Source organism: Anas acuta, chromosome 1, assembly GCF_963932015.1.
Source record: "Anas acuta chromosome 1, bAnaAcu1.1, whole genome shotgun sequence".
Classification (NCBI taxonomy): Eukaryota; Metazoa; Chordata; class Aves; order Anseriformes; family Anatidae; genus Anas; species Anas acuta.
In genome coordinates this window covers 55,547,806-55,560,416 of record NC_088979.1, presented here as the reverse complement: position 1 = coordinate 55,560,416, position 12,611 = coordinate 55,547,806, and the positions used below count along the sequence as shown (strand labels likewise).

The window sequence follows — 12,611 nt, the reverse complement described above, 5'->3', positions numbered from 1 at the left end:
ATTCTTAAATCATATTTTAGCACATGCAATCAGCCTGACTATGTCTCCAATCTATTCCTCATACAGCTTGAAATAATTTTAGGAAGGAAATTTGAGTACTTTTGAAAATGATTTAAGAGTTCCACTTTCCACCTAAACTTTCTTTTTTATCTTCTGCTTCTTTGTGTCAAGCGTGGATAGTTACTTTCATTTCAACGTCTGGCAAAGAGAGAGTGGAGGGGAAAAAATGTACTGCAGTTAAGTAAAAACTTTGTGTTTTCTCTAACATGACAACAGCTAAGCAGATGCACAGAGTGAAGTAGTTCAGGCTTAACGCTGAACTTTTAATGAGTTGGCATAACTACATCGGTACTTTCCTGGAAAGATTTAAGTTGATTACCAATATGCACTTGTTTACTTTTCCTATGAAATCTGAAGTATATCTTATACTATTTCTGAAAAACTGCAGTGAAGAGTAGTGATAAGGATACTTATCATTCAGAGGACAACAGAGCAGGGGAATCTGTGTTATTTGCAAGTGTTTGACCTGCTAAATTTCCATTTCATATCAACAAGAACCCATTTCACATCTATCTGCATAGTAGAGCCTGATTTTCACTTTCAGTTATTAACTTTTTTTTATTAAATTTCAGTTATTCACTTTCAGTTATTCACTTTCACTTATTAACGATAATTTTTAATAATATGTATTAGCTACCTATTTGGGGGAAGGAAAGTGCATGATTAAATGTACACTTTAATGTAATTTAAGACGGTGAGCCATAATCCTCCAAATCCCTGCTAAACATTACATGGATTTAGCAACAAGTCTTAATGGATCTGCCCATTCTCATCCAGTGAGCAAGGATATCTCTTCAGGAGCAGGGCTGAAGCATCTGGCACTTGAGGGGAAGCCTGGCTTCTAAGGAAAAATTAAGTTATGGAGTCTATTCAACAGTCCTCTTCTAAAAACTTCTGGCCCACATAATCCAGATTTATCAAAGTGCAGGAGCCTCAACTCAAGCATGTGGAGTTCTTACATGTTTCATGAATATCTTAGGGGCTGTGTAAATGAGAGCAACCTGACAGGTACTTTTACAAAGAGACGCTTTCTGTGGGGTAGCCCAGAAGTCTGGGCTGGCCATTCAGTGGTGAACACACTCACAACTCTGGTTAGTAGCAGGATAAACTGAATCTGGAGCAGGTGGCAAGTGAAAAAGTAAAGGGAAGAATGGAGTGGGATCTGAATGAAAATGACTCAAAATGGTCATGGGTGGAATTGCAGTTACTAACGCAGTGTGTGGGGATGTGGGACACAAATCCATGGACAAGACTTTGATTCATTTCACTTCCCATGCAACAATCCTGTAACTTCTGTTTCATTTGTGTTTTATTTTTATCATTTAGAGTTTATCAAGACTGCAGCTGTAGCATGAGTTTGCCTGAGTACACAGATATATGTACACACACACAGATATATATAATTACACACAAAACAAGCTACCCAAGACATTGAAAAGCCTTGTAGCAGAATACCTGGGACACGAGTTGCCTAGAGAAAAAGACCACTGAACTACTTTTAACAAGCAACTAGCGCATTTGCATGTGATGCTTGTGCATGCCCCAACCATGCAACACCTAATGAGCAGCTGATTAGGTCCAGTTAGGAGCAATTGTGCTCAATGGGCACAGCCACATTAATGAAGGCAAAATCCATGGCATGAAGAGGCATCTGTTTTGAATACAGCTATGGTAAAGACTGATAGTCTTAAGGCTTCTGAAACATTTTGGTTGAATACCTCATTACCATAGTCACTGACATTTTATTCACGTCTGCAAAGTCACTGCAATACTTGCAAATGCTGATCCCTTGAAATATGTCTCTTGCACACTCCCTTCTTACAAAAGAAAGATTGGCCTTTGTGCAAATCTGCAATGACAGGCTTCTAAAAATAAGGATGCAATAGCCACTTAGGTGGATCAATTTAGCATGCTGAGAAAACTACAGCACAAGTAGATACTCACCTCATACATAAACCTTCCCAGAAACTGCAGATTTTTTAAAAAAATAGTGTTGTATTTAGGAACTGTTTTAAACTGGAGCGCTATAATAACCCTTCTGAAGAAACAGACAGGAGATAAATTATGCAATTGTAGCTGATTTAAATCAGACTTTGAGGGAACTCTCCAGAATGAGTATTTGCTCTGCAGTTAGTTCTTCACGTTAACTGAAACAGAACAGAAGGTCATTATAAAAGTTGCTATGTTATATGTAAAGCAAAATAATAAAATTATAAAAAATGGGCTTATTTCAAAATGGAAAAAAGTGGGAAGGAAGGACTTCGGTATGTGTTTTCTACATCATAAGGAAATGTTAATCAGTATTATTGTATTGACATAAGAAGCAATGAGGTGATTTATATCAGCTGTTAATCTGGCTGTGTGGATATAGATAAATTTGACCAGAACTGATGATATCAGCAGACTTAGACTGAACAAATGAAATTCCGGTTATAAAACATAGATCAAGTGTGTGCAGATGTATAAGAAATGTGAGCAAAGGAGCTACTGAGTATCTGAATGGGCCATTAGTAGGAATAAATACATCAGCAAATGTGAAAATGACAGATCCTCTGCTGAACAAAATACAACGTAGCAATGTGGAAGTGACTCAACTAATATAAGGCTTGCAATCCTCAGAGTTAGTCCAGTGAGGCAAAGCTCAGCCTTGACTCTGAATCCTCCATATATTTGTATATGCTTAAATTACAAGAAATTCCTACATATTCACAAGTTTAAGCACAAACTGAATTTTAGTTGACTCTGCTGGAATTTATAGAAGACAGAAGAATAAATATATGAGACTGCCTTTCATAACTAAGGATTTTTTTTCCAGATGGATTTTTTTCCCCTCTCCTCTGAGTTGGGGCCCTTCCATTATGAAAGGCCAGAGATTTAAAAGGTGTGTAAATATTGTGAATTCAGCAAGACTGTTGGGTTTGGAAAGACTGGGGAGATAATTGACAGGAATTTGAATTGCTGATCTTTACTTGCGTTAGTTTGGGGGGCTTAAGTTGGATCAGTAAGGCAATGTGACAGTCATCAGCCAGTACTTCCTCGTGATAACTAATGCAGTGTGGCAAACCAGCCTGTTTTCAGGAAGCGGTATAAATCTCGTCGCTTTTTATTCTAGGAGCAGAAAACCTGGAAAACATACTGGTAGGGGTTATCTCACGTTTTATCTCGCATTTATAAGGCAGCCTGACCAAAAAGCCATAAAGACGCCTTCCATCTCTGCCAGCTTATGGTTCCAAATTTATGGTGCTAAATGAGAGGCTCTGAAGCTTAGAGATTGTGCCCGCCTATGCCACTAAATCGCGGATGAAGGCAGAAAGGACAAGATTAATTCCATCTTTAAGGCACAGGTGACTGTCTTGGAGCGTTTATGCGTTTATTCGAGCCCCAGGAACAAAGGGAGAAGTTTCCGTGAGCTTCGTGTGGTGCACAGCGTGCTTTGTGACAGCTGCCTGGCATTCCCCTACCGCTCCCACAGCCGGGAGCACCTCGGGTGCCTTGTGGCGGCTCCCTTGTGGCGTTGCGGACCAGCAGCTCCCAACGAGACTTTCACGGACACTTTAACAACACAGCCTGGGAATCGCGCTGCCTCAGCTGCTGCTGCCCCCCGGCCAGCTGAGCCGGGCGTGTGGCGACAGCAGATTAAGGGCGACAACCGCCACGCCAACGGCCGCGCCAACGGCCGCCCCAACGGCCAGCCCAACGGCCAGCCCAACAGCCGGCCAGGTGAGCGGGACGCCGCCCGCCCGGAGCCGAGGGGGGCGCTCCGCCAGCCCCGCTCCCTCCTGGCCCCGCCCCCTCCGCGCGTCACCGCCACCCCCCCCCGGCCTCCTCCGCCAATGAGCGGGCGGGGCTGCCCCGAGGGGGCGGGGCGGAGGGTGGGCGGGGCGGCGGGGCAGCCAATGGGAGGCGGAGGGCGGGACCAAGAGGCGAAGCGGCGGCGGCAGCGGCCCCTCCCCCGGCGGCCGGAGCGGCGGGCGCTCCCCGCGAGGGGAGTTGGGCGGCGGGCGCCGCGCGGGCTCCGGCTCCTCGCAGGTAACGGCGGGCGGGGACCCCCGACCCCACAACCCACACCCCGGAGCCCGTCCCCGGCGAGGGGGGCTCGCCCTTTTTCCCCTCTCAGCGCCCGCGGAGCTGGACGGGACGAGGGGACGCGGCACCCGTTGGGACCGTTGGGGCCGTTAGGACCGTTGGGGATGCGGGGTCCCGGGGCGAGCTGCGGACCCCCCCCCCCGAAGCCCTTTTTTTATGGGGGTCCGCGGCGGGGAGCCCCCCCCCGGGTGGGGTCTGCGGGGAAACTTGGCGGGGGGAGTGGGGTGAGGGCAGGGCGCGTTGTGGCGGGGGCTGCTCCCCGTGGCAGCGCCGGGTGCCTCCCTCTGCTTAACCCCCTGCTTTGCAGCCTCTTCCTCTCCCTCACTTACCTGGAAGCGCAGCGGTGGGTTAGTTTAGGAGAAGGTTTTGCTCTTCTCGTGCTCCTAAAGTGGCTGCCCCGCTGAGCAGCGCCGCTTTTCCTCAGCTTTTCCTCCCTGTGCCTGGCGCCGAGCTGCGGGGCGCTGCTGGTGGCACGGGGAGTGCAGCCTGCCCGGGGGCATGGGCGGGGGGGGGGGGTCAGAGAGCTGCCAAGCGATTGCCTTTTCAGCCCTAATGGTCGAGTGTGTTCGGGAACCCAGAGAGCTGGAGCGTTTTGCTTGGTTAGGAGGTTAAATGCGATGTGTTCAGGTGTGCAGCGGTAAAGCCGGTATAAAAGAGGCAGCAAATAAGAAGAAAGTTACTAAGTTAAGGTTTGGACTCTAGGAATTGTGAGGCTGGGCTCCGGTATGTGCTTGTCACAAACTTCATGCACTCCTGTTATTATTGTAGCTTCCCATTTGTAACCTCCCCCCCTGCCATTTCCAGCAGCACTCGGTAATAAAACCCCTCTCAGTACTGTGGGAGCAGCAGCGAAGCAGAGGCAGCATAGCTGCCCAGGCAGAGAGCTGGCTTTGGAGCATCAGACGACACCCTGACGAATAAAGGTGGCTCGTGGGTAAACTTCCAGTCTTGGTACCTTCACGCTGATACACTGCTCGGTGCTGTCAGGTTGTGTGGTCGCTCTCATCTACCTCAACAACTACATGCGTATGATGACAGTAGAACTAAGCCTGTGCTGCACTGGAGGTGTGCAGAATGATGTAGTGAACGCTCCTTTGAGCCCTAATTGTATGATACTTGAGCCCTAATTGTATGATACTTGTCTCATTGTTTGAATTGTTGAGATTTAGGGCCCAGTGTCTGTATGTATTCCAGGTATGGGCTGTATGTAAGACTAGATCACTTAACTCAATGGACTTAGCTTGAGTTGAGTTCTTTTTGCAATTGTTTATGGTTTGTGTTTGTTTTTTCCACTCCCTGTAAGGAAATTACAGTGCTTATCATTCTTTTAAGAATTTTATAAATGCTCCGCAGTCCCTGTTATGCCCTATATGTTGAACTTGAAAAGAATAGCAAGAAACAGATAAAAAGTGACTTGCTCAACATTTTAGGATTTGTCTGTGCCAGAGCTGTGGCTTAGAATCTCAGAATTTCTTGGCTTCTATCTCTGTGCATGGACCGTGAGAAATTGTGTCCTTCTTCCAAATTTGAAGTACAAAATTATGTTTTGGTATGTTCTGATATTATGAGACACTGTGAAATAAAGATATTTGGTTGATTGAAATTTAATTTTCTTATTCCCACCTCCCATTTTATTATTATTTTTGTAGTCAAATGTAAAACTGTGCATTTCTGTATATTTCTTTCAGATTTGCAACCAACATAATGCTGAAGCTCCTAAATTGGAACAAGCGTTTCACAGAATGGCACAAGCAGAACCTAATCTGGACCATGACATATCATGGGTTCTCCTTCCGTCACACTGGGCTAAAATCGTTGTGGCATTAATTTCCTTCCTCTGTTTTGCTAACAGTTATGATGGAGATTTTGTCTTTGATGATTCTGAAGCCATCATCAATAATAAGGTTTGTCTCTTTTGTTTTGTTGTTTTCTTTCCATTTGATTTAAGTGACAATAGGAAAAGAAATAATGACAACAGTTTAAGTAGGCCCAAAATATTCATCCTAATGGAGAACTTCCTTCTGATATTCTTTTTTTGAACTTTATTTTTCTGTTTGTGTTTTTTGTTTTTTTTTTTAAGTAAGCCTTGTTTACAGTTGACAAACAAACTGTCCAGAAGTGTTCCACAGAAAAACCAGAAGCATGAGTAAGCTCATAAAAAAAAAAAAAATCGTATACCTAAAGATATTTGAATAACTTGACCTGGGTTCTAATGCATAAACAAAAGAGGGAAGAAATTAAACAGTTTTATTTTTCTCCCCTTAGAGTATGTTAGCTTTACTTTTTTTTCCAAGTGAAATACTGTGCTGGACAAGTCTTGCTATATGGTCAAGGGATTTCTTTTTTGTTACACCAAGTGGACATAAGAAAGCATCCAGGGTTGCAGTGAATTTGGATGTGATGTTTAATAACACTTATTCACTGGGTACCTGCATTTCAAGACTGCCTACAGATCTAATTTTATGCTCATTTCTAAGAGTTACGCTGTAGATTTTCTAATATCCATTGATAGTAATAAGAGATATTTTCATTATTCCCTCACAGTGACAGATGAATAAACTGTATGAATAAACTGGTTGCGAGATCACTAAGTGGCTGTAGGGTGCAGGGGTTCTCCAGCTGTGGTTTATACCATAAAAATGTTATAAGAGCAAGGAAAGCTGTGTTTTCCTGTGCTCCTTCTGCAGTTAATATTCCTGTGATGGCAGTATTTTTTCGAAATAGAGGCAGAATATTTTGGGCTCTTCTTTAAACTGATCGATCGTACATGCAACAAACAATTCTTGAAATACTTAGAAATTAACATGCAACCCAAACAAACCTCTAGTTACAAGTTTCACTTTTACTGTGAGAAGCTGAGTGTCTTCAATGGCTGAGACCCTTCATACAGTTACATGTAGCAATTAGTGGGCCTGTGGTCATGAGTGGGTCATGGTGTTGCACAGCAGCTCTTACGCTGTTCTGGAAGGTACTTGTGACAGGTTTGAAAAGAGAAGTGCAGACTAAAATGAGTCATCCTCATCTGTTGATTCTGTTTTCCTGATGCTATGGGAGTAGAGGGAGGATAATTTACAGAGACTCGTACATCTATCTAGAAGAATACAATTCATGTTTTTTGACCTTGCACAAAATTTAGAGGCAACTTAACTGCAATGTACATTTAAGAACTTCACGGAATTACTGTTTACTCAGACAAATTTATATTTTGATTGTGTAAGTCTTCGTGCCTTGAGTTATAAATGGATGGGGGAAAATACATCTGTCAAATTGGAAATAAATCTCAAAGCTCCTACAAGAATACTATCAACAAATTAACAACCTACAGTGATTTTATTTTTGGCATTTTATTTTAAATTACACAGCTCCTGGGAATGTTTCATTCTGCAAAGTTTCATTTTGGGACACAATTATAATATTTTAATTTCCTAAAAGAACAAACAAAAGACTGATGGTGAAACAAGGCAGGTTTATTCTTGTAGAATTTCCACACTTGTCATCTTTCTCCATTTCTTCCACTTTTTAAGTTTTGAAGTGTTTCAGTTTATCTAAGCAACACAACAGCCTGCATCAGGATTATAGCTGTTGGCAAAGCTGAGAAATTCATCCAGTTGCTTAAATAGATTAATTCTTACCTAGTCTGTGTACTGAAAAAATTGTGAGGCTTACTCTATTTTTTCGTATCAAAATCTTCCAATATCCCATGGAAACTAAATGAGATTTTGTTGACAGTACCATTTTAATACGGGTCAAATAAATATAGGGAAATAAAAAATCCACAAGAAAAATGCAGAGACAATGAGCATTTAACTGTGAGAAAGAGCATGTAGCAAAGGCAGGAATGTTCCACCATGTTGTAGAACTGTCTGATATTAGATAATAAACCCAATAAATGGGGTACAAGGCTGTTTCCAAGTTTTCTTGTTATTTTAAGTAGTACACAGCTGTGGTTTTTTATCTTCATTTATAGAATCATAGAATATCCTGAGTTGGGAGGGACTCATAAGGATCATCAAGTCCAACTCCTGGCACTGCACAGGTCTACCCAAAACTTTAGACCATGTGCACAGTCCAATCGCTTCTTAAATTCAGACAGGCTTGGTGCAGTGACTGCTTCACTGGGGAGCCTGTTCCAGTGTGCAACCACTCTCAGTGAAGAACCTCTTCCTGATGTCCAGCCTAAACTTCCCCTGCCTCAGCTTAACACCGTTCCTGCAGGTCCTATCACTGGTGTTTACAGAGAATAGGTCACCTGCCTCTCCACTTCCCCTCTCCAGGATGCTGTAGACCCCGATGAGGTCTCCCCTCAGCCTCCTCTTCTCCAGGCCGAACAGGCCCAGTGCCCTCAGCCGCTCCTTATACATCTTCCCCTCATGGCTCTTCACCATCTTTGTCGCCCTCCTCTGGACACTCCAGCAGTTTGATGTCCTTCTTGTACTGTGGTGCCCGTAACTGTACACAGTACTTGAGGTGAGGCCACACCAGCACAAAGTAGAGTGGGACAATCACCTCCTTCAACCGACTAGCGATGCTGTACTTGATGCACCTCAGGGTACGGTTGGCCCTCCTGGCTGCCAGGGCACACTGCTGGCTCATATTCAACTTGCTGTCAACCACCACCTTCAGATCCCTCTCTGCGTGGCTGCTCTACAGCGTCTCATCGCCCAGTCTGTACATACAGCAAGGGTTTCCCGTCCCAGGTGCAGGACCTGGCACTTGCTTTTGTTAAACTTCATGCAGTTGGTGATCACCCAGGTCTCTCTGCAAGGCCCTTCCACCCTCATCCAAGTCTACAACTCCTCCAAGTTTGGTGTCATTGGCAAATTTGCTCAGAACTCCTAGTCCTACATCCAACTCATTTATAAAAACATTGAAGGGGACTGGCCCTAAAATGGAGACTTGACAGACCCCACTAATGACCGTCCGCCATCCAGATGTGGCCCCATTTACCACAACCCTTTGAGCCCTGCCCATCAGCCAATTGCTTACCCATTGTATGATGTTTTTGTTAAGTTGTGTGCTGGACATTTTGTCCAGTAGGATCCTATGGGAAACTGTGTCAAAAGCCTTGCTGAAGTACAAAAAGATCACATCAGCTGGTTTCACTTGGTTGCCTAGATGGGTGATCTTATCATAAAAGGAAATCAAATTTGTTAGGGAGGACCTACCCCTCATGAACCCATGTTGGCTGGGACCAGTGACTACATTGTCCCCCAGGTGCACTTCAATAACTTCAAGGATCTTCTCCATAATTTTACCAGGCACTGACATGAGACTGACAGGCCTGTAATTGCTAGGGTCTTCTTTCTTACCCTTCTTGAAAATTGGCACAACATTTGCCAGCTTCCAGTCTACTGGGACCTCTACAGATTGCCAAGATCGTTGAAAAATAATTGAGAGAGGTCCCACGATGACGTCAGCCAGCTCTTTAAGCAACCTTTAAGCACCCTATTATATTAAGCAATGTATTTTCTTGCTTGGCAAGTCAAACAGCTGTATTAGGACAAACTTCAGACACGATGTGTCTTTTTGCATAAGCCTTCATATAGAAAAACTTGACCTTTCTTCAGGTATTGAACCCTGCCTTGTGTAGGCTGCTGCTACCAAATCTTTAGAGATTCTTTGCTTTGTACTTTCATATGTATGTATGGGAAAAGCATACTTAACTTTTAAACAGTTGTGACTCCTAGAGCAAACAATTTCCTTTTTAGGGTAAGTCCACTGTGTGGCAAAATTGATGTAAATAACTTTCTCTAAGAAAACTTAGGTATATGAACAATGATAGAATCATAGAAAGGCTCAGGTTGGAAGGGACCTACCTGAAAGACCATCCAGTTCCAACCCCCCTGCCATAGGCAGGGGTGCCTTCCACCAGACTGGGTTGCCCAGGGCCTCATCTAACCTGGCCTTGAACACCTCTAGGGATGGGGCACCCACAACCTCTGGGCAACAAGATACGTGACTGAAGATTTCTGGGTCATAAGGAAGTATAATCTAATCACTAAATCCTTCCAGGTATTCAGCGTTTCCTGTATCCTGCCTGTTGAAGACAAAAGAAGGCTGACTGAAGATGAGCGGGAAATCTAGCCTTACTCATCTCGAATATTTCCAATCTCATGTTATTATGGTTATCTGTGACATAGAGAACATACTTTTAAAATTGTGCTACTTCCTTTAAAAAAAAAAAAAGAAGAAGAAAGTTTCTTTCATAGTCCATTTCTTAGGTAAACACGCATAAGGAACAGTGCTGCTGGCTGGAACAGCAGTCTGAGGGCTTCACTGCCACCAACAAATCCCCCTTGCAGAGTACAAAGGCTGCAATACAACCCAGTCCCAACTTGCCCCTGTAAAAGCAGGCCATGTTGATTGATTTAGTGGACTGCTGATGACGTTCACTCCTTCCCTGAGAGTTAGATTATCACCTTTAGGGTTTGTCCATACCAGTGAGGAATGGAACAGGAATTTAGGTGCCGAAGGCCAAAATTGCAGTCCTGGGAGCAAAAATACCTAAGAAATTCTTAGCTGTCACTCAACAATGCAAACATCTGTGAGGGACTAAAGAAGTTTTGCACCTTGGGGCAGTCTTCTATAGAGATGGAAATGTAGAATAAGGGAGACGTATCACACCAGGCTTTGTAAGCCTTGTCATGGCTTCAATAACCTGATTTACCTGCTTACTGTTCTTTGGATTGCTTGTTTGGACTGTTTTGATTTGTTGGTCTGTTTAAGAAAAAAAAATAGGGAGAGAAGGTGGGGATAGACTCACTTGGGTCTGAATGCAGGTATAATACCAGCACTCATACGAAAGCTGTTCATTAGCTGGTACAATTTTGTTCATAGATTCCGCCTTAAGTGTATTTAACCTTTGCGTTTGCTCTAGTATGAATTGGTACTTATTAGAATTTTCCCCAGGGAAGCAAGAGAATGAAGGGGTGGGTAGAAGATAAATATGTTAGATCGAGCTTCCCAGATTGCTCTCAAAGAAAACTGAAGATGCTACAAAATCAATTTCTTTCAAAAGGTGGCTTCCTTATTTTTTTTTCCTCTCCAAAGTGTATGTTTTCCATTCAATAGCCAGGTTATTTGGATTTTTCCATTATCAGCATAGTTTGAAGATAAAAGGAAAGAGTATACTTATCCTTTGCAATGTTACGGGTTTGTTTTTATTATAGGCCCTGACCCCACCCCAAATTAACATAATTCATTCAATTTTTTAATCTTCTGCTATTAATCTTTTAGAACAGTATGCAGAAGAATTTGCTTCTTGCTTTCTTGTATTAAGGATTTAAAAAATAAAAAATAAAAACTATTTGAATAGTGTTCTGTGCAAAGTAAGGCTTCAGAAAGGGCTAATTGTTGTTTTCTATATTTAGTCTCTTTGCTTTCTTGCTTTCACTAATAGTTGACCTTCTGACACTGGGAGAAAAATGGCTATTTGTGACAGTTTGTATTTGGCCTCTTTTGAAAGATAACCTAGCCCTAAAATCAAAGATGTTTTACAAAAATACTGTGTTCTTTTATGTGCATTATATCTCAATAATTGCACCAAATGATCAACTGATATGAAATTTAGTAGAACTATGAGTATTTATGTAGTTATGCCTACCTACAGAATCCAAGCATCATAACCTTCATGATGACGGGCATCCAAAATTTGACCTTCACTGAAAACTAGGGTGCCTCATCAATGTCAGTAGGTAACATGTCTGTGGTAACACTTATGTCTGTGGTAACATGAACTTGTTTTAGCTATAACTTGTTTGTGCTATGGCTGCTTTGAACCAAACTGAAATGTTAAGAATCTGATGTCTTGTTTCAGGACCTCAGGGCAGAAACCCCACTTGGTGACCTGTGGCATCATGACTTTTGGGGCAGCAAACTCAGCAGCAATACCAGTCATAAGTCGTATCGACCACTGACTGTCCTGACTTTCAGGTGAGACTTGTCATTTAGCTCCAGGTCTGAAGTTTTTTAACACATATTGGCTTGATTGATTTTGGGGAGGAGGAAACAAGAAAAGGGAAAGAGGGGGAAAAGTGGAGACACAGCGTGTCTGGAGGGAGTTGGCTGCCTTTCCTGACACTGATTACCTTAATCTCAAATTGAGTTTTAATTTTCAAATTGTTTCTTTCTCGAAGTATGTGTTATTTTGACTTTTTGTATTTCCTTTTATAAATTACATTTTGTTTACTTGGTACTAGGAGCAATATAGTTGAGGTCACATATTGATGAGGTCACATCATCAAGGAATTAGATGTACGTTGCCTCTGCTTAGTCATGCTGCCACTTGTGGTGCTGTTGTTTTTTTCTGTTCTCTGCTTTGCTAGTGGCCTGTTGAATAATTCTCTTTTATATAAATAGTATCAATGCAATGTGGCCTGTTGCTACTAGGTTACTGCATAGTTTTCCCCCAGATATTTTTGCTTGAAGTGAGTGTCTGAGAAAAAGATACTTAGCTAATGTCTACT

At 42.8% G+C, this 12,611-nt stretch overlaps 1 protein-coding gene across 1 annotated transcript in view; it reads left to right on the top strand.

The window, feature by feature from the left end:
• Positions 1 to 3,968: 3,968 nt before the first annotated feature.
• TMTC4 (transmembrane O-mannosyltransferase targeting cadherins 4) overlaps positions 3,969 to 12,611 on the top strand; it is a 51,818-nt gene continuing 43,175 nt past the window's right edge. The window contains exons 1-3 of the mRNA XM_068677779.1: positions 3,969 to 4,089; positions 5,835 to 6,050; positions 11,963 to 12,078. Of these exons, the coding sequence (XP_068533880.1) occupies positions 5,889 to 6,050; positions 11,963 to 12,078 (278 nt within the window). The 5' untranslated portion in view covers positions 3,969 to 4,089; positions 5,835 to 5,888. The remainder of the gene's footprint in view (positions 4,090 to 5,834; positions 6,051 to 11,962; positions 12,079 to 12,611) is intronic.